General features: G+C 43.8%; 2 protein-coding genes across 2 annotated transcripts in view; both read right to left on the bottom strand.

The window, feature by feature from the left end:
• LOC120047193 (regulating synaptic membrane exocytosis protein 2-like) overlaps positions 1-6,079 on the bottom strand; it is a 221,937-nt gene extending 215,858 nt beyond the window's left edge. Inside the window, exon 1 of the mRNA XM_038992724.1 lies at positions 5,916-6,079. Coding sequence (XP_038848652.1) covers positions 5,916-6,079 — 164 coding nt within the window. The remainder of the gene's footprint in view (positions 1-5,915) is intronic.
• Positions 6,080-9,567: 3,488 nt separating this feature from the next.
• Positions 9,568-22,560, bottom strand: LOC120048502 (DDB1- and CUL4-associated factor 13-like). The gene is made up of 11 exons (XM_038994535.1): positions 22,113-22,560; positions 21,776-21,975; positions 21,476-21,583; positions 20,914-21,003; positions 20,453-20,608; positions 19,554-19,631; positions 18,137-18,219; positions 17,659-17,823; positions 17,381-17,516; positions 11,418-11,581; positions 9,568-10,591 (listed from the first exon to the last, which is right to left on the bottom strand). The coding sequence occupies exons 1-11, from the start codon at positions 22,180-22,182 to the stop codon at positions 10,504-10,506; spliced, it is 1,338 nt and encodes a 445-aa protein (XP_038850463.1). The 5' UTR covers positions 22,183-22,560; the 3' UTR covers positions 9,568-10,503.
• Between the last annotated feature and the right edge of the window lie 29 nt (positions 22,561-22,589).

Here is a 22,589-nt window from a genome sequence, read left to right as displayed (position 1 = left end):
CATATAGGTCTCTGCTGTACACAACCACTACACAACCACAACACAACCATATAGGTCTCTGCTGTACACAACCACTACACAACCATATAGGTCTCTGCTGTACACAACCACTACACAACCACAGCATAATCACTACACAATCACTACACAACCATATAGGTATCTGCTGTACACAACCATATAGGTCTCTGCTGTACACAACCACAGCATAATCACTACACAATCACTACACAACCATATAGGTATCTGCTGTACACAACCATAGGTTGCTGCTGTCCTAAATTACTATACAACCACTACATAACAATTACATAACTACTACACAACCACTACAACCACAGGCTTCTGCTGTACAGCAAGGGGAGGAGCCTCCTCTGGTTCCTGGAGCTGTGAGCTCATGCCCTCTGGGGACTCCATTGCCCACAATTCTGCTCTCTGCCTCTATGAGATGAATGGACTGGGCTGGGGAAATCAATGACATTGCTATGCTAAAACTGTGAGTGAAAAGAAAGACAATTATTTAAAAAAAAAAATAATGTATCCCCAATTTCGTGGTATCCAATTAGTAGTTACTATCTTGTCTCATCGCTGCAACTCCCGTACGGACTCAGGAGAGGCGAAGGTTGAGAGCCATGCGTCCTCCGAAACACAACCCAGCCAAGCCACACTGCTTCTTGACACAATGCCCATCCAACCGGAAGTCAGCCGCACCAATGTGTCGGAGGAAACACTGTAGACCTGGTAACCGTGTCAGCGTGTACTGCGCCCGGCCCGCCACAGGAGACTCTTGTGTGCGATGGGACAAGAACATCCCTGCCGGCCAAACCCTCCCCTAACCCGGACGACGCTGGGCCAATTGTGCGTCGCCCCATGGGTCTTCCAGTCGCGCCCGGCTGAGACAGAGCCTGGACTCAAACCAGGATCTCTAGTGGCACAGCTAGCACTGCCTTAGACCACTGCTCCACTCGGGACACCCCAAGAAAGCCAATTCTTAGTCAAACCTCTTCCTAAGCCCTCCACCTCCACCCTCACCCCCTTTACCTACCACACACACACACGTACACACACACACACACACACAATTTGTGAGGAAGTACAGGGTTTAGCCAGCATTCTTTTTCCTCACATCGAGTTGTAACTTTACTGACCCATAGAATTCTCAGGTCCTGTGTGTTGATGGGAAATCTTCCTAGTAACATGAGGAGTATGTAGAGAAGCAGGAGCAAGAGAGGTAAAAGGTTGAGTCATGCAGGATGTCTAGGCTAGTCTTAGAAGACTATCATTATGGTCAACATACTGGCATTCATTAATCATTAACAACTCTGGACAGACAGGGTACATGTCCCTCTGGAGTAAAGTCCCTCTGGAGTAAAATACAGTACATACAGAGGGGGTGGGGACCGGGGCATCCTCTATTGCCCTGCTCTTTAGACAAGATGGAGCAGGGGGTGTAGGACCCGGACAGGGCCACGGTGGCAGACGTCTTAAACCCAGAATAGCACTATCTCGGTGGGAGTCTCTCACACGAGGCAGCTGCTGTAATTAGGGCTGTCAGTGGAGGCCCCTGGTGAGCACTGGGACACGGATAATGAGTCAGCCTACAAGACAAGGACTGCAGGAGGGGGGAGTGGCTGCAGAGACAGGGTCTCCTCCGCCGTGGGGCACCATGGGGCACCAGGTCACTCTCTGGAAGAAGTGGACCCCCAGGTCTCCTCTGGGCCTTCTGGGGTTACCCCAACCAGGGCCGCTCATCCTGGGCTGCGGATCTGTGGATCCTCCCTGTGGCCCTGGGCCTCTGCATCCCAGGGTGTTTGGGTGAGGAGGGGTCCCGGATCTGTCATTACTGTAACAGTCAGAGGTTCAGTGAAGCATGGGGAGCTGACCGGCTGCTGCAGCAGACATACAGCTAGCTGGCTACAGTCTGTTTGAAGTGCCAGTGGACCTGGAGTGATGGATGCTTGGTTAATTGGAATAGTGTGCACTGCCTTTAATCCTTCCATATTGCATCACGTCACCTAGTATTGGTGCTGTTCGTTAACTAAACTCACAGTACATGTATGGATGTTTCTCTGAACAAATCAGAGCTCTAGAACACCTTATGGCTGCTATAGAGACTACATCGGATTGGAAACAAAAAGTGGAATAAGTTGAGCTACTGTATATTGTAAGGATAGGAGGCTAGTATGGGGAATCAACCAATCGATATCAGAGGGACATAAAATTGACCAAGCACTAGAACCCTCAAACTCAAATTGAAGCCAGTTCCACTTTTTTTTTTAAATTGTTCCCCTCTAATATGATTTAGACCTGGGACAACAGGTGGGTGCAATTAATGATCAGGTAGAACAGAAAACCAGCAAGCTCTGGACCTCGTGGCGTCAGAGGTGAATACCCCTGCACCCCAACTTGAACATTTGATTGGCTATTTAGTGTAACTGGTACATTATCTAATAATATCAAGATTATGTACACGGCTGTTTCTTTAAATACCACATCTCACTCACCCTTCAAACAATAACAAACAATATTGTGTTAATTGTTATGGAGGAAAAATGACAGAGGGTTCAGACACATGGGCTCTGGGAAGTCAATGGGTTCTCCTCCATTCATGTCACTATGTATTGACATGTAATTCAGCAGCATAGTCATTCTTAGAGAGGACATTCTGAATTGTCTACCATTGTCTTGGTAGCAGGGACAGGGACTTGGCAAGCCCTACACACCTGGAGGCTTGTCTCTCTCCTTGTCTCTCTCCCTGTCTCTCCCTGTCTCTCTCCCTATCTCTCCCTGTCTCTCTCCCTGTCTCTCTCCCTATCTCTCCCTGTCTCTCTCTCTGTCTCTCCCTGTCTCTCTCCCTGTCTCTCCCTGTCTCTCTCCCTGTCTCTCTCCCTGTCTCTCTCTCTGTCTCTCCCTGTCTCTCTCCCTGTCTCTCTCTCTGTCTCTCCCTGTCTCTCACTCTCTCTCTCTCCCTGTCTCTCTCTCTGTCTCTCCTTGACTCTCTCTGTCGCTGCCTGTCTCTCCCTCTCTCTCTCTCCCTGTCTCTCAATTCAATTCAATTCAATTTGCTTTATTGGCATGACGCAACACTGTATTGCCAAAGCTTATTTTGGATATTTACAATATAAAAATGAGAATCTAAATTGTCAACGGGACAACAGTAACAACAATAACCAAGTGTCAAAATAACCATACATTCAACAATAACAATAAGCATACAGTAGAGTACATGTGCAGGCTGATTGGTCTGTCAGACACTGTCCCTCAACTTATGACAGGCAGCAATGTAGTGCGCTGCCAACCCACAGCTCTCTGCGTTCTCCCCCAACAGGACGGGTAGCCTACTCTCATCAGAGAGGTCTTTGAAACCTTGAATAAGGGTTTCAGATTTTGGGAAATGACACTCTCTAATTGTTTTATATTTTTGAAATTTTTGACATCTCAGGTTCTGCTGTTGTGCAGTGGTCTCTCTCTCTGTCTCGCCCTGTCTCTCACTCTGTCTCTCCCTGTCTCTCTCTCTCTGTCTCTCCCTGTCTCTCTATGTCTCTCCCTGTCTCTCTCTCACTCTGTCTCTCTCTGTCTCTCTCCCTGTCTCTCCCTGTCTCTCCCTGTCTCTCCTTGTTTCTCTCCCTGTCTCTCTCTCTGTATCTCCCTGTCTCTCCCTGTATCTCTTTCTACCTCTCTCTCCCTGTCTCTCCCTCTGTCTCTCTCTGTCTCTCTGTCTCTCTCGGTCTCTCCCTGCCTCTCTCTGTCTCTCCCTGTCTCACACTGTCTCTCCCTCTGTCTGTTCCTGTCTCTCTTTCTGTCTCTCTCTCTCTCTCTCTCTCTCTCTCTCCCTGTCTCTCACTGTCTCTCCCTGTCTCTCGCTGTCTCTCTCTGTCTCTCCCTGTCTCTCTCTCTCTGTCTCTCCCTGTCTTTCTCTCTCTGTCTCCCTGCCTCTCTCTGTCTCTCCCTGTCTCTCCATGTCTCTCTCTGTCTCTCCATGTCTCTCTCTGTCTCTCCCTGCCTCTCTCTGTCTCTCCCTGTCTCCCTCTGTCTCCCTCTGTCTCTCTCCCTGTCTCTCTTTCTCCCTGTCTCTCCCTGTATCTCTCTGTATCTCTCTGTATCTCTCTGTCTCTCACTGTCTCTCCCTGTCTCTCTCTGTCTCTCCCTGTCTCTCTCTCTCTCTGTCTCTCCCTGTCTCTCCCTGTATCTCTGTCTCTCCCTGTATCTCCCTGTCTCTCTCTCTCTCTCTCTGACAGAGAGAGAGAGAGAGAGAGACACAGAGAGAGAGAGAGAGAGAGAGAGAGAGAGAGAGAGAGAGAGAGAGAGAGAGAGAGAGAGAGAGAGAGAGAGAAATACAAAAAGCACTCAGCGATGGGGAAAAACAGCCAGGGATGATTCACACGCAGGCAGCAGCACAAACTGAGGTGGCCTGCCTGCCGTTATCTTGGAGTCTGTGAGTCATATTTACCACAGTATTGCTCCACTAGGCGACTTCCTCCCCAGTCCCCATCAGAACAAACCCAACTGTTAATATTTACCCGATGACGGAAATCATCAGCTTTGAATGCCCTTGAAAAGCCTGACACATGACATCACAGTTTCTGAAGGTACTTCAGACAAGGTGTGCATCCCAAATAGTACTCTATTCCCTATAGAGTGCACTACTTTTGAGCAGGGCCCATAGGGTACAGTAATGCATTATAAAGGAAACAGTGTGCCATTTGGGACTAAGAAAAGGCCTGACATCTGGAATCCAAAAGGCTCTTTGGAAAAACCTGCATGTTGACCCTTGAACCACTGTGCAGATTCACAAGGGAACTCCTCAGAACCAACCTGTGAAACAATATCTCCTCATATCTATTCAAATTCCATAGACTTAAGGAGAGGCAAGTAGATGAAAAAAATTCAGTAGTCTTATTATAATCCCAAAACCACAGTAAAATAGAGGACCGTTTGAGACTTTTCCACAAACAATGAAGAAAGTTACAGTCTATGTAAACAGAAACGGTTAAAGTTTCATAAGGATAATGCAGTATCTGCAGGAAGGGACAACATAGAGATAACTGTGTTCAAGATTTAGTATTACACTAAAAGCTTTGTCAAAAGCATGCCAATAATTTGGCACACAAAGCTTAGCCTATGAATATCATTGAATGGTCTATCTACACGCGTGAGCGGCATCGAACTGTGCTGCTGCTCTATGCCTAGAAGTGGACAGCGCCGTGGTGCTGAAATGCTCAGCGAGATCTGATTCTGCATACACAGGAGAGGGAATGTTTCCGTTTCCATAGCACTGATGCAGTATAGTCTGACAGATAGGCTAACGTTGAAAATCATTATACAGGATATATCTCATTATTTCTTCAAACGCAATTGTTTAATCGTTGTTGTGTAATATGTACGTGATTGAAAAGGAAGTAGTATGATTTGACGCGAAGATGGCGCCCGTTGCTAACCCAACCCAAAGCCAACAGAGTGAGAAGGCCGCTTAATAGCCTAGGATTGAAATGTATTGCTAACTGTTGAAAGACATAGGCCACTGAAGCATATTCAGTCGACTCAAAGATCCTTCTCCCTGCTCATATTATCCGAACATCTATTGGAGAACACACTAAATGCATAGCCAATATGCTGCTTTATTGTAAACGCTATTTCTAGAGGCAATGATGTTAATAAATATCATATATTCTCTCCACTCAGAACGATTAGCCCATTAGAACAGTCAATATGTGCAGGACGTAGGCTACGTAACCTTGCAATGTGATCAGCTCCAGCTCGCGACAACCAGTTACAACAGGGTTACCCCAACCCAGCACCCACTGCACGAGCAGAGCTGACGTGACAGTTAGCGCGCGATGTCCCCACAATGACTCTCTCTCTTTCTTCACTCTCTCTCTCACACGTTTGAATGATAGTGAATTATAATGGCTTACTTTAGCATTGACTGTTCCTTCTCATCTTCCTTTTTCTGTCGGTCCATGACGCCCAGGATGATCTTCCTCTCATCCTCCGTGAGATGGCTGAGGTCCGGCAGGTCGTGCAGGGCTCCAGTCGGCGGGGAAGCGCATGGGCCCCGGGGCCCGAGTGGAGCTGACATCGCTACACACAATTGCTAAAAAGTAATAATAACATATATATTTTTTAAATATACCAACATTGAGTGATAGAATGCATAGACTTAATTGTAATAGAACATTTCCAAATTGCAAAATCAGATTGCTACTCTAATATTAGGCTGCAATATTCCACTTATGTGGTTCTTGTATTCATAATCATACCCATTAGCAAGACATATCGGTTGGATTGTTCACACATATTCTGACGCATTCCATTATATTTGGGCTTTAAGAATAAGACACAATGTGTCAAAATGTTACTTTTTACAAGGGATGCAGACATGAATTCTATATAGCCTCAATCTCCACCCAATACATGAACGTTATCTGATTGGGATTCAGCGGTTCTGGTATAGCAGGCTGCTACAGCTCATAATAAATACAGAGAAATTAATAGGTGAGGATCACAATACACATATCCAACAGAATCATCGCCTAATTCTCACACAAACTCCCCAAGTCCAGTAACCTATGAGATAGACACTGGAGATGCTGGACAGAGGCCATTTGGTTTTATAACCAACATATACGGTCTTCTGGAAACAAGCATTCCAAACACATTTATCCTTCTCCATTCACGGATGGATTGTAGAGAAATATAGAATAGAGCTCTTGCCTTTTATTTTGCAATCATGTTAAATCCTGTCTAACCCATCGCGGTCATCCTTTAGAATAGGTTTGCTCGCATGTTGAAATAAAGACTTCGCCTCTTCCCTTGTTTGTTTGTTTTTCTTTCGAGTCCTAGCCCCACACTCTCTCTTTCTCGCTTTCCTCCAGGTTTATAATTCTTGGAGATTTCTTAAATGCACAAAAATGGATGCAATGAAAAAATCCCGATTGGAAGAGTAGGCGGAGCGATGGAGACGCGTAGAACAAAGCTGAGCGCGAGTGGCTTCATGAAAAAGGAAGGGGAGAGGGGCGCTTGTCGACGTATTTTCATTGACATCAGGCATTTGCAAAACACGGACTATAAATCCTTTACAGCTGGACCAGATTATACAAAACATTTGCCTGTTAAAGAGCATTTTCTGAAGAAAAGTGATGTTAAATGTATAGCGAAAGTTAAAAGCTTCATCAGCACACGATAAAACTGGCACACTAGAAATGTGCATTTCAACACCATGTCGCTGTCCAGTTTGTTATGTGGTGCAGTAGCATATTGTGGAAGTTATCTTCCGATAGGATTGCCTCTCCAACTGGAGGTATGAATAAAATTGTGTTATACAGCATTCTTATTCCTGATTTGGTAACACTTTAGACTACTTTTAACCATCCAGGTATAATAATAAAAAATAAAGAAACATTTGTCCTAGAAAAAAGCTAGCACCAACACAATCCATGTCTATCATTGATTTATCAGCTGCTTCTTGTGACACTGCTTCTTAACTTTTTAGTCCCATCATGTCAAACACCCCTCTTATCCCCTCTCACCCCAACTCAAGGCCCAACCCCCTCATCCCAATGTCCAGACCGTGACCCCTCATCCGAAGGCCCAGTTCTAACCACTCATTTCAAGGCCCAGCCCTAACCCCCCAAGGCCCAGCCCTAACCCCTCATCCCAAGGCCCAGCTCTAACCCCTCATCCCAAGGCCCAGCCATAACCCCTCATACCAAGGCCCAGCCATAATCCCTCATCCCAAGGCCCAACCCTAACCCCTCATCCCAAGGCCCAGCCCTAACCCCTCATACCAAGGCCCAGCCCTAACCCCTCATCCCAAGGCCCAGCCATAACCCCTCATCAGAAGGCCCAGCCCTAACCCCTCATCCCAAGGCCGAGCAATAACCCCTCATCCCAAGGCCCAGCCCTAACCCCTCATCCCAAGGCCCAGCCATAACCCCTCATCCCAAGGCCCAGCCATAACCCCTCATCAGAAGGCCCAGCCATAACCCCTCATCCCAAGGCCCAGCCCTAACCCCTCATCCCAAGGCCCAGCCCTAACCCCTCATCCCAAGGCCCAGCCATAACCCCTCATCCCAAGGCCCAGCCATAACCGCTCATCAGAAGGCCCAGCCCTAACCCCTCATCCCAAGGCCCAGCCCTAACCCCTCATCCCAAGGCCCAGCCATAACCCCTCATACCAAGGCCCAGCCCTAACCCCTCATCAGAAGACCCAGCCCTAACCCCTCATTCCAAGGCCCAGCCATAACCCCTCATCAGAAGACCCAGCCCTAAACCCTCATCAGAAGACCCAGCCCTAACCCCTCATCCCAAGGCCCAGCCCTAACCCCTCATCCCAAGACCCAGCACTAGCCCCTCATACCAAGGCCCAGCCATAACCCCTCATCAGAAGACCCAGCCCTAACCCCTTATCCCAAGGCCCAGCCCTAAACCCTCATTCCAAGACCCAGCCCTAACCCCTCATCCCAAGGCCCAGCCCTAACCCCTCATCCCAAGGCCCAGCACTAACCCCTCATACCAAGGCCCAGCCATAACCCCTCATCAGAAGACCCAGCCCTAACCCCTCATCCCAAGGCCCAGCCCTAAACCCTCATTCCAAGGCCCAGCCCTAACATCCCCCCTTCCCAAACCGTGCTCATGATCCAGGTTTGATATGATGCTCATGACTTATTTCATAATCCTATCTAAATCCTGCAGTGATAAAGTGGATTGAACACTACACCTCATTAAGACTAAGTCCATTAGCATCAATACACTGAGCCCAACACAAGCTCATCCACTTTGAGTCAGAATGCCAAGAAATCATTAAACACCAAAACACTGATAAAAGTGTGTTGAACTTGTAGCTACTGCTTTACTTAATCCTCTTTGTATCTCGGGTGGTACATAAGGCTGCAACAATCTTCTGCCATCAGTCTGCATCTTCGGCCACAGCTTGTGCTATCCCATGAGACCCATCACTTCTAGCTCAGCCACTACTATCCGTCGCTAGGTAGTTTTTGGCCTGCCTCGCTTGCTCTTTTCCAGTTGGTGTCCACATGAAGGCAACTTTGTGGATCCTTTCTGGTGGCATACTTAGCACGCGTCACAGCCAACGAAACCTGCATCTATAGTAACCCCTATACAAGATCATCCACCTTGAGTCACAATGTTAAGAAATCACTGGTACAAAATGAATCCAAAAACATTGGTAAGTCAGTCTAATTGTGTCTTTGTCGGCCCTGCAACATGGGTATATCAATTACAACACATACCTCCTTGGTTACTAGAACTCAGGCACATTAAAATGACAATTCAGAAACAATCACCCTTTTTACCATCACTTGTGCCATCCCCATATATCAGTAGACTGTTTTTAGGATTTTACTCCTATAATGTATCCATTGTTATACCACCTATATTACTCATGTGCCAAACAACACACAAATTATGGTAATCTGAGCCCTTGGATATTAATTGTATACTTCGTTTTTTTAAACTTAAGAAACAAGCGTTGAAAAGTATCGTTGCATCGCTATGAGAATCAGTGTATTTTGCCTACCAAAAAACAGTATTCATATCAGACCCAAATATATCATACCACATCTTTATTAGCAGTGTATCAATAAATACAAAAAACAGTATCAATAGAAACAACCCGTAGCATCATGCAATCTTTAAGGTTACTGAATCAGTACACACACAATACCTGAAGGTATGTGGTGGTGTAGCGAGGCCAAACATTTTCAAGATGGTTCCTAAAATACTAAAATAAATGTTCTGGGGATATTTGACAGATGTCGTTCTTCTTGGTTTCTAGTGTATTCTTATTTCAATACAATAACATCCCAAAATAATGTTCCAACAATAGCATTCATGAAATCATCATCTGGGGGTACAAAGTTTTACCATGACAGTTGGGACACTTACGTCAACAAACTTCAAAATATTGACCCATCGTTGTCTTTTGTAATAAGCCTTGGAGAGGTGGAATGAGTTCTTTCAGAGTCTTAGATAGGGTTGTGTTCAGGAGGGTGCAGCCTTTTGACCGTTGCAGATCAGAATGTCATGAATATAACTGAAGGGACACATAACGTTGTGTGCAGGGTTGCAAAATTCTGGTATCTTTCCCAAATAGCCAGGTTTGTCAGAAATCCCGTTTGGAATATTCCTGGAACATAGGAGGCTGCTGAGGGGAGGACGGCTCATAATAATAGCCGGAACGGAGCAAATGGAATGACATCAAACACATGGAAACCATGTATTTGATCCCATTCTGCTCCAGTTATTACCGCGAGCCCGTCCTCCCCAATTAAGGTGCCACCAACCTCCTGTGTCCTGGAATCATGAGGGAACAAGCAGGAAATCCAGGTATCTGGAATTTCTGGAAAACCAGAGAATTTTGGGAAACTTACCGACATTTTGCAACATTAGTTGTGTGTTTCTGAACGTGGCCCAGGTGTGTGTAGAGACAGAGTAGTCCTTTAGTCCTCCAATGCCACACGGTCACTGGCGTCCATGTTCCTTCTATTTCACCACGGTGACGACATGTTTCTCTTTCTCCGTCACCACGGGCATGGAGCCAGGCTTGCTGTGCTTGCGTACGTTCCTCTCCCTGGGACACACAATGAGGCAACAATGAATAACTCAAACATCAGGAGCCAATTCATGAGAATATTCACACAGGGAGAGAGAGAAACGTTAGCAGAGTACACAAAGGAGTTAGTGCCAAGCAGGTGGCCTGATGTCATAAAATGTAGAATACACTAAAACTGACGTCATCTTAAAAATACACAAAGAGACTGTAGGCTACACTGCCTTCAGTCACAGCTCCAAGGTACACATGGATGACATATTACAATGTGTTACGTTTCAGGACCAAAAATCAACACGGACTAATATTTGATTAATCATCAACTGGTCATGATGGCACCATCATTTCCCCTTAGAGACTTTAGTGTAAATGAGCAAAAAGCCCATGATGACCAAGCCATGAGGGACCATCCTGTCCTATCAGTCCTGTTACCCATTAGGGTAAGTGTGCCTTGGTAGGGCAGTCAGACCTATTCTGGCAGCCAGCTACGGCCTTAACCACTAGACGGACACTATGAGGACCTTCTGCCATAGTTGGACAGAGGCCAGGGTAGTTCTAAACCTACTGTGTTAAGAGATTGACAGTTTCCTTTGTGGTGAGGCCAAAGACCAGGTCAACCACCCGAAAACCTCCTCCCATCAACACAGAGACAAATAAGATCCAAAACCACACTAACCTTACCAAGAACACAAAGAAGCCAATTCTACTGATATACATACTGTAATATATAGACTTCTGTGGTTTGACTGTAAAAACAAGAGTATTGAGGATATGTGCAGGTAGAGTTGAGAACAGAAAGCCACTGTAGGGTAGACAGTAGAGGCATGGGTAAAGAAGGAGCCCATACTTCCTGCGGCGAGCCTCGTTCATGACACGCAGCTCCTTGCTCTGGCTGTAGATGGACTTGGGCAGGTGGCGGTGGCGCGAGATGCGGCGGATCTGAGGGTGGTGCTGGAACTTCTCCTTCAGCTTCTGGCTGTAGTTCACAGCTGCCTTCTCCCTAGGAGTCAGCTAGACCACGGGGGGGAGTGACGACGACAGATAGAGGAAGAGAAATAGCAGGTAAGAAGAGAGAGAAAAAGAAAGAAAGGGAGAGAAAAGAGAGAAAGAGAACCAAGAGATTTCAATCTACTACTGAGGTCTACTTGGGTGCCTCATTTATCAGTATACACTAATTACCAGACCATAATCACAACACTGAAATCTAAATAAAATGGTATAACTATATGACTATGTCCCCTGGGATGTTGAACCATGGCGAAAAGCAGGGTTGAAATGTTCATCTTTGGATTGACAGTTATCTTTAACACCTACTACTGCTCGCTGATCTTTGTAACTTGGATATTATGACTGAACGATATTAGTTATAAGATGGTAAAATATTTGCTATTATCTACAGTATAGGGCTGTCCCTGAAAAATAAATATTGGATCACTGAAAGTCTGTTCTTTCGACCAATCGTTTGACCAGTCAACATTTTTAAACGTGTATTTTCCATATATAGACACACCGTATGAGTCTCAATAAAATCAAAAATATATGCATTGAGCTTGTCTGATGCTTTAAGCTCACAGTTTGATGAAATAAGACACAAATAACTCAAGAGGGAGTCAGAGATCAAGATAACCAGAAGAAAAGAAAAAACCTGTCCAGACCATCCTCCTCCCGCTCCTCCTGGATTTTGCAGATTCTGCAGTTAAGCTCCTGAAACTGCCGGTAATAGGCTATATGAGAAGTCGGCAAACTTCCTCATGTGGAATGGCAATTTATCTTACCATTACTACCGATCTGATCTGCGAGCCAGTTATGGTTTTCATACGCACATTTTCGTGGAACAGTTTCATTTAATTTATAATAGCGTCTTTGTATCTCAAAATCATTTGTCATTTAGTTCATCAAAATGTAATCCAAATATAAATAAATTATAAACCTAACAAGTTACTTCTATTGCCAACTAGGTAGAAATATCCTATAAAGCCACAAGGGATAAGAAGTAATCAGGTAGGCCTATTATGACATTTCCACTGGATAAGAGCATGACATTTTTCCCTTTCACGCCGAGTGGTTATCAAAAGGCAGGGAGCTCAAAATATATATATTTTTTAACATCAACTATTCAGAGACTGCGTGAAATCAGGCCTTCATGGTCAGATTGCTGCAAAGAAACCACTACTAAAGGACACCAATAAGAAGAAAAACTTTCTTGGGCCAAGAAACACAAGCAATGGACATTAGACCGGTGGAAATCTGTCCTTTGGTCTGATGAGTCCAAATTTTAGATTTTTGGTTGCAACTGCCATCTTTTTGAGACGCAGAATAGGTGAACGGATTATCTCTGCATGTGTGGTTCCCACTGTGAAGCATGGAGGAGGAGGTGTGATGGTGCTTTGCTGGTGACACCGTCAGTGATTTATTTAGAATAAGGCACACTTAACCAGCATGGCTACCACAGCATTCTGCTGTCAAGGCAAATGGTGCTGTCAAGGCAAATGGTGGCTACTTTGAAGAATCTGAAATATAAAATATATTTTGATTTGTTTAACACCTTAAGCCTACTACTCATTGGGTGTTGAAAGAGTGTATAGGCCATAGAGAACTCTGCAGAGTCAGTGTTGCTCTGCTCCTTTTTCACTCTAAATGTTGTTCAGGTTTTCATAAATAACATTTAACAGGCTGTTGGCCTGGTCTAAGCGAAGCAGTGTACCTCAACATCATCAGCAGCTATTAGCTAATCTCCAACAAATTGAATTGATTATAATTAGAATAAAAGCCCTGGAAGAGTGGCCACTTAGAGAACCTCTGAAACCACGGCCAGAGAGATTGTATTTACTACTGCTCGACTAAAAACAAAGTACCAGTCAAAAGCTTGGACACCTACTCATTCAAGGGTTTTTCCTTTATTTTTTACTATTTTCTACATTGTAGAATAATAGTGAAGACGTCAAAACTATGAAATAACACACATGGAATCATGTATTAAGTAGCTGTATGAGCTGTGTATCCATAGACAGTGAGCTCCAAAAGTATTGGGACAGTGACAAATGTCTTGTTTTTTCTCTGTATTCCAGCACTTTGGTTTTGAAATGATACAATGACTGAGGTTAAAGTGCAGACTGTCAGCTTTAATTTGTGAGTATTTTCATCCATTTTGGGTGAACCGTTTAGAAATTACAGCACCCATTTTAGGGGACCAAATGTATTGGGACAAATTCACTTATATGTGTATTAAAGTAGTCAAAGTTGAGTATTTGGTCCCATATTCCAGCACGCAATGATTACATTCATCTTGTGACTACAAACTTGTTGGATGCATTTGCTGTGTGTTTTGGTCACGGTAGCTGTGTGTTTTGGTCATGGTAGCTGTGTGTTTTGGTCATGGTAACATCCACATTAAAGTAGAAGTATTTAGAAACATTTTGTTCTTATTTACAATAAAAGTGACTCCAGTATGACATAATACCTTATTTACCATTCATTTCTATTGGGCACAAAATAAATCTGAAACACAACCAAAACAAACAGCAAAAGCATCATGCAAGTTTGTCAAGTCACAAGTTTAATGTAATCATTGTGTGCTAGGAATATGGGACCAGATACTAAACGTTTCACTACTTTAATACACATAAGTGAATTTGTACCAATACTTTCGGTTCCTGTAAAATGGGGTGACTATGTTCAAAAAATGCTGTCCTTTCGAAGTGGTTCACCCGATATGGAGTGAAAAGCGCTGGCGTACAAAGCCAAAACAAAGAATGTGTCCCTGCCCAATACTTTTGGAACTCACTGTATGTATAGGATATATAGGTCATACTTCTCATGACTATCATGAGAATGTGTGATACGGACGGTAATGTGTGTGATTTCAGAAGGTGAATTTACAATATATGTCAAAGGCAATGATATGGTCATTATTACTCCAAGTAACATGAAAAATAGGATCACGGGACAAAAACTAAATGATCTTTCACCTTCCACCTGTATAGTTCACACAGTGAGGTCAAAGGTCAGCTCATAGAAAGGCATCAAAAGTCAAAAACCAGAGAGAGAGACACTGCAGTTACAACAAACACAGGCTGAAGACTTCCACCCTTCCGGAGATCTGACAGTCAGCCTTGATTCAGCATTTCTTTTTAATTAAAGACCCTTCCAGTCCAACTTGATTGTTAATGCTTCATTATTTCCAGAGTGGCCGCTCTCTTTAAGTGATTGGGCCCATTCAAACTGCTGATAGCAGCTGGGCTCGTCTGATCTGTTTAAGTGCAAAGCTACAGAATAAATATCCTCTTATACACTGACAGTAAAACAAGTGCCAAAAGTTGCCCAATTCTCCAGTGTTAAGCTGCATTAAGGGAATAAGGAAGAGTGAAGCAGAAGGGGGATGGATATTGGAGATGGCACAGAAAAACGTCCATTCATATCCCTTGCAATTCATCCTTGTAGGCTAAATGCTGGTTTTGGCATCAGATGGGAAAGGAGTTATTCTAGCCTATGTGTAAGAATCTGTTTAAGATACGCTAAACAGAACGTTATATTTCAGGTAATGTGTAAATAATGCCTTGAACATTCAGAGTGTTAGAGGTTGAAGAAAACATAACAGATATAATGCCAAAGTGGGCAGAATGTAATTCCAATGTTTTGGGATGGGCGATGCTAACGTTCGCCTGCTGTAACACCTCTAAGTAATTCAAGTCTATCAAAGTTGCAGTCCCTATTTGCCATACATACATTTTAGTGAACTATCCCTTTAAATCCACTCTATAGTGCCACATTGCCCACACTGACTGACTGACTGGTCAGAAATTGTCTATTGGTAATCAAGAGTTCCAAATAGCTCCAGTCTATCACTAACCCTGCCCTGCTGTCCCTATTGGTCCATTGTACTTATTGAAAGTGATTCTGTTCCAAGTCAGTCAGCATCCATCAGAGCCCTTGGCAGTGCCACTGCTGTTGCTGCTGGCAGCCTTGCCTCCCTCTCTCTTACCATGCTGAGCGTACCATGGTGGGCATCTGGCCATGGCAGGTTGAGGAATGCAGCAAATTCACAAAACGGAAGGTCAAAATCACAGCTCCAACAAATGCATCAGAATATTAGCAAATACATTTGAAGTCGGAAGTTTACATACACCATAGCCAAATACTTTTAAACTCAGTTTTTCACAATTCCTGACATTTAATCCTAGTAAAAAATCCCGGTCTTAGGTCAGTTAGGATCACCACTTTATTTTAAGAATGTGAAATGTCAGAATAATAGTAGAGAATTATTTATTTCAGCTTTTATTTCTTTCATCACATTCCCAGTGGTCAGAAGTTTACATATACTCAATTAGTATTTGGTAGCATTGCCTTTAAATTGTTTAACTCGGGTCAAACGTTCCGGGTAGCCTTCCACAAGCTTCCCACAATAAGTTGGGTGAATTTTTGGCCCATTCCTCCTGACAGAGCTGGTGTAACTGAGTCAGGTTTGTAGCCCTCCTTGCTCGCACATGGTTTTTCAGTTCTGCCCACAAATTTTCTATGGGATTGAGGTCAGGGCTTTGTGATGGCCACTCCAATACCTTGACTTTGTTGTCCTTAAGCCATTTTGACACATCTTTGGAAGTATGCTTGGGGTCATTGTCCATTTGGAAGACCCATTTGCGACCAAGCTGTAACATCCTGACTGATGTCTTGAGATGTTGCTTCAATATATCCACATCATTTCCCTACCCCATGATGTCACCTATTTTGTGAAGTGCACCAGTCCCTCCTGCAGCAAAGCACCCCCACGCTTCACGGTTGGGATGGTGTTCTTCGGCTTGCAAGCTCCCCCCTTTTTCCTCCAAACATAACAATGGTCATTATGCCCAAACAGTTCTATTTTTGTTTCATCAGACCAGAGGACATTTCTCCAAAAAGTACCATCTTTGTCCCCAAGTGCACTTGCAAACTGTAGTCTGGCTTTTTGATGGCGGTTTTAGAGCGGTGGCTTCTTCCTTGCTGAGCGGCCTTTCAGGTTATGTCGATATAGGACTGCTGTTTCCTCCAGCATCTTCGCAAGGTCCTTTGCTGTTGTTCTGGGATTGATTTGCACTTTTCGCACCAAAGTACATTAATCTCTAGGAGACAGAATGAGTCTCCTTCCTGAGCGGTATGGCGGCTGCGTGGTCCCATGCGTGGTCCCATGGTGTTTATACTTGCGTACGTGGTACCTTCAGGCATTTGGAAATTTCTTCCAAGGATGAACCAGACTTGTGGAGGTCTACAATTTTTTTTCTGGAGTCTTGGCTGATTTCTTTTGATTTTCCCATGATGGCAAGCAAAGAGGCACTGAGTTTGAAGGTAGGCCTTGAAATACATCCACAGGTACACCTCCAATTGACGTCAATTAGCCTATCAGAAGCTTCTAAAGCCATGACATCATTTTCTGGAATTTTCTAAGCTGTTTAAAGGCACAGTCAACCTATTGTATGTAAACTTCTGACCCACTGGAATTGTGATACAGTGAATTGGAAGTGAAATAATCTGTCTGTAAACAATTGCTGGAAAAATTACTTGTGTCATGCATAAAGTAGATGTCCTAATCGACTTGCCAAAACTATAGTTTGTTAACAAGAAATTTGTGGAGTGGTTGAAAAATGAGTTTTAATGACTCCAACCTAAGTGCATGTAAACTTCCGACTTCAACTGTAGGCCTACCGGTTAATGGTAAGCATTCAACCTTGTTCTGGGATCCAGCTTTCTTTCATGACATTACTGTTGATCCCCGACACCTGCAGGTTACAGGACGTGCGTACACTACTTCTAAAGGAGAGGAAGAGGACTGTGTCTCACCAATCCCAACTTCTCAGCAGCGTTGGCCTTCCACAGTCTGATGTTCATCTCATCTGAAGCACTCAGGATGTACTTGCTGTCTGACGACCACTTTATGGAGATGACATGCTGCATGCGCTTGGTGTGGTACACCTCCCTGTGAAGTCACACACACAACCACACACACTGAACACAATGTGGCTGTCGCACGGCGTCATCTCTAAACACGTCGACACCTGTAGAAAAATAAATACATCAATCTGCTGGAACCCAGTGTCTGAACCCCTGGCACCACTAACCTGCTGTGCCCACTGTCTTTGGGGAAGATGCGGATGGTCTTGTCAAAGCTGGCCGAGACAAACTCCTTACCAGTTGGAGAGTAGTCTACATCCAGCACGGCTGAGACATGGTCCATGTGGACGGTGACAGGCTTGTCCAGGTACCTCATATCAAATGTATACAGACTGAAGGGGGAGGAAACGCATGCTGTTGGTTAATAAATACAAAGATGAGATGTTAACACACACCACCATGCTTCTCTCATGCATGGTGTAAGGTCAGTAAATAAAAACACGAGATCTCGATGGACATGCTGTTATTGTAAAACAAGTGTAAATGTACATTAGTAATAATAATTATATCACTCCCCAAGCAATTGCACGAACAAAAAAATGATTAGCATTGGAAATACACAAAATACTCTCCAGGAATGAATGAGGCCTATGTGATGTAGTGAACATGTTGTAAACTCAACACATGTTAAATTGCATCACTCACTTGTAATCTTCATTAGAGCAGGTGAAGTTATAAGCTTCCATGGGATTCCAGCACAAAGTGTTGCTCCTCATATTCATGATTACCTATATAGGAAATCACACATGCATACTTCAATACACTAACCATTAGACACATTCAGTAATGAGAGGACAGTATGGAATGGGAAATGAGTTTAGTAAAGGGCAAAGTCATGGGCAGTAGGGCTGGACGATATGGGCAAAAAAATCCAATTGACATTTTTATACCAAATATTGAGATTGTGATTTTACATCAAATCACTTGGTTAAACTGTTGGAATCATAGAAATAGAATGATCTGATCATTCAAATGTTATGGTTGAAATACAGTGGCTACTTGGCATGCAGTTGTTTGGCATGACAACGAGGAAAAGGTAAGGGAGGAGATGGTTGTGACAGAGTAAGAACCAAAGTGTTGGTCAGCGTTTCCCATGGCCAGCAGCATACCACCCTGCATCCCACTGCTGCCTTGACTCTGACCTGACTCCCGGTGGTCACAAAAGATTCCATGGCACTTATCGTAAGAGATGGGGTGTTAACCCCGGTGTCCTGGCTAAATTCCTAATCTGGCTACCTATTGTCTCCTTCCTCACCCCTGTAACTATTCCCCAAGTCGTTACTGTAAATGAGAATGTGTTCTCAGTCAATTTACCTGGTTAAATAAATAAATTGGGACCATAATTAGGTTTAAATAGATACATTTAGACAAAGATTTTACAATATTATTTGTATTTTCCTCTCTGATTAAGAACAAGCTGTTTCACAAACAATGATGATATACTCCACCATTGGTACCGTCCAATATTAGAGCAAAAGTTTGCTAGCAAGATTTGCACTCAGTGGAATTAGCTAGGAAGCGATTAGCCTTGCTAACAAATTCTAGGCACATTTTCAGCTAACTAGTGTTTTGCAGAGAGCAAGTTACACAAACGAATAGTATAATAAAGAAAATATAAATGTATATTAAGAAGCAAAGTGGAAAGCTGCGTCGTACTTGTTAGAAAAAAAATCTGTTGACTGCATGCTGTTTGGTCAATGCATGCAGTGAATCTTGAGCACGAGGAACTGCCTGCTTGAGTGACAGGGGCCGGGGTTTTGTGTGTTTGGGATTGGGAAGCGGCCAGAGGAGAGAAGGAGAACTCTTCAACTAAAGTAATATAACAAAACATTTAAAAAACTGGCGTTACAGAGTGGCATTTCGGCTAAGTGGCATTTCAAAATATCGCAGCCTCTTGCGATATGGATATTGCGCATGTCCATATTTCAATTTAGATTAAAATTTGATTAATCGTGCAGTTCTAATGGGTAGCATCCCAAATGGCACCCTATGAGCCCTCGCCAAATGGTAGTGCACTAAATAGGGTGCCATTTGGGATGCACCCAAGGACATCGACATTTACCTTTTTAAGAGGTGTAGCTTCCCTCATGTCATACAGCACAATACTTCTGTCAGAGGCACAACTTGCTAGAAGTTCAGTCTGAGGAGAAAGTGGGAAAGTCAAGAATCAAACTTTTTTTAAATCCACTAACATACAATTCTGTGTTTTATACAACCTTTGACCTACATAGTCCTGATATGGGTATAGCCTCCATTATTCTGGTGTATGGAGGCTATAGCCAAAGATATTTATAACTAACACAAGATAGTTCATCTGTGCGTTTACAGTTTGAGCAACCGAAGCATAGTGGGCAAAACAAACAAGGCGGTAGGCAAAGCCAAGCACGAGCTAGCAAGATCCTATTGGCCCGTTGTAGCTAGTATTTGCATATTTCCATTAGGGAACGCCTCCTCTGTGAAGTGTGTGTGTGCACAAACTCAATTTGACCTTGCACTCCTAAACAACGCATTTCGTTTTTCAGTTTGGCAAAGCATCAAGTCTATAAATATTAGTGCACTGTGTTCGTAACAGATTCTAGTTTTGGGAACAGAAAAATTTGTTTCAACAATGAGATAATTTGCAAAATGTTGGCACAGTTTCACCTAGTTCCATCCTCTCCCACTACCCGCGACTGCACTTCCTCTCACTACTATATATTTGATGGTGATAAAACATTCTAAACGGATACTTCAGCTTTAACCGCTGTGACGTGTCTGGGTTACGCCTTATGTCTGTGCTATAGCAATGTCAGGGCCCGTATTCACCAAGAGTCTCAGAGCAGAAGAGCTAATCTAGGACCAGCTTTGCCTTTTAGATTATAATTAACAAAATTATATGGACATGGAGGACCTGATCCTTGATCAGGAATCATACGCTGAAACACTTTCTGCTACAATCCACACAGAGAAAGGGTTGATTACCTCTACAGGGTTGAAGCGGACGCAGTTGAAACTGTCCACGCCCCAGGAGAAGGAGCGGATGGGGTTGCTGCGCTGCTCATCCCAGATGTCCACCTGCTGGCCACACGTTACAAACACACCCTCCTTCTGGTGGTGGTCGATGCTGGTGAACACAGACTGGAAGGAACAAACATTGGTCTCAGTTACATTTTTAAAGTGAATCCTCAATTCTCATCATCACTGACTAGAGGGAATACATTACAACAACCATCATCATCACCCTGACTGTAGAGAATATCTCCAAAACCATCATTCTTATCATCATGGGCTTAAAGCCACAATCTTTAATGATGGGTCCACTCGATGGTATGCACATTTTACAGTGTTGCTTAATGAGATCAGATAGGTTAGGTCAGAGACACACTCTCAGAGATATTCATTGAGCAGAATAATGACAGAGACAGACAACTCCTCATCCATACCTTCCCAAGAATAGTATTGAGAGGTTCCTCTTCCTCTCCGTAGCTGGGAGTCTCCATCTTCCACTGTTTGATAGTCTTGTCATCACCAACCTGTTATTCAGAAACACAAGCATGTTTATTTGAGGTTGATTTATAATGAAGTTGTCATAAGACTGCAATTCAGCAGAGGGCAACCATTCTGTGAGATAAAATCAGGGGTGTATTAATTTTGTGTGTTGTAAAACATTTTGCAATGGAAACCGTTTACTCCAAATGGAAAACATTTTGCAACAAAAACAACAGTTTCTATTAGAGCAATTCAGATAGGTCCCTCCCAGTTTCATTCTGTTTACTTCCATTTAGCACCTAGAGTAAACGGTAAACAGTTTCCATTGCAACAGACCAAATGTTTTGCAACGGAATCCAACTAATGAATACACCCCTAGTCTAATTAGTATTCACTAGACAGAAAATGAAAGCAAACGGGCCAGAATGGGGAGGTACTATGTGAACTTGTTCATTGCACAACGTTTAGAGTGTGCCCTAATGAATACAACCCTGGGTAGTGGAACAGATACTGTACCGTAAAGAAGGAGGTGCCACAGAAGCGGACGACCACTCCCCTGACAAAGCCTTCATGGGCCTGGAGTGTACGAACACACTCACGTTTGGTTAGATTCCACACCTTCAGCTGAGAAACAAATCAGTTAGTCTTACAGTATAAACAGGTCATTTAGATGCATCATCTCAATGCACAGGCTTGTCATCCTATATGTTTGACCATTCCATAGTTAGACATGTAGCCTATAATTATTGGATTTGTAATCAACTCGTATTTAACCAGGCCATTGCTAACTCAAAGTACAGTTAGCTAGTTAACTACCTCTCCATCGCAGGAGCCGGACAGCATTGTGGAGAGGCTCTTGGGGTGCTTGGCCATGCAGTTCACCCCATCCCTGTGGCCGTCCAGAGAAGTCAGGAACGGCTTGGCGAACACGCGCTCCAACTTGGTGGCATTCAGGGCACGGGTGTATTCTCTTGGCACCTCGAACGGATGGAGGGACGGGTCGTAATTCCGTGGTACTGTAGGTTACATTCACTGTTAGAATAAATTGTTTTGCCAGTGCTGATTGAGCTAGCTATAGCTCTCTACAGTGGATTGAACTGTGTGAAGTTAGCTAATGTGCACTAGCTGGCTAACGTTAACTCTCTGCACTTACCACGCTGGATATCCAACTTCGTCTCACGGACATAGTCGTCCGGATTCCTGGAGAGGACTTTAACTTTCATTGCGTGAATGTGTATAAAGCTCTATACTTCTTCCCCAAATAATGTAACACAGTAAAATGATTCGTACGGCATGTGTTTACGTGTGTGACCTCACCTACCGGATGTTGAGGGCAATATCCGCTCATATTTGCCGGAAGTGTGTTTGTAGCTTGCGTTTACAGCGACCACAGATAGAACATTGAGTTACAATTTTTTTTTGGCGACACCATGTGGACTGATTGTTTCTGTACTCTGGGCTTCCGAGATCTCACTAGATTAGATTTATTGTGGGACATTAAAACGTATTTTTTTATGTTTATTGCATTACAGTAAAATACGCAGAAGGAGAACATTGCATTCATTTACGTTTTATATATTTAATAGCATATCGATAGTACCAATTTGAAGCTTCCAAAATTAGACGGAAA

Source organism: Salvelinus namaycush, chromosome 5 (assembly GCF_016432855.1).
Source record: "Salvelinus namaycush isolate Seneca chromosome 5, SaNama_1.0, whole genome shotgun sequence".
NCBI lineage: Eukaryota > Metazoa > Chordata > Actinopteri > Salmoniformes > Salmonidae > Salvelinus > Salvelinus namaycush.
This window is presented reverse-complemented; position numbering and strand designations above follow the sequence as displayed.

Coding starts and splice junctions, on each gene's coding strand:
- LOC120048502 (XM_038994535.1), bottom strand. CDS start 22,182: ATGAAAGTTAAAGTCCTCTCCAGGAATCCGGACGACTATGTCCGTGAG. Junction 21,004..21,475: donor GTGGCACCTCCTTCTTTACG/GTACAGTATCTG, acceptor TCTGAATAACAG/GTTGGTGATGACAAGACTAT. Junction 20,609..20,913: donor TCAATACTATTCTTGGGAAG/GTATGGATGAGG, acceptor TGTTCCTTCCAG/TCTGTGTTCACCAGCATCGA.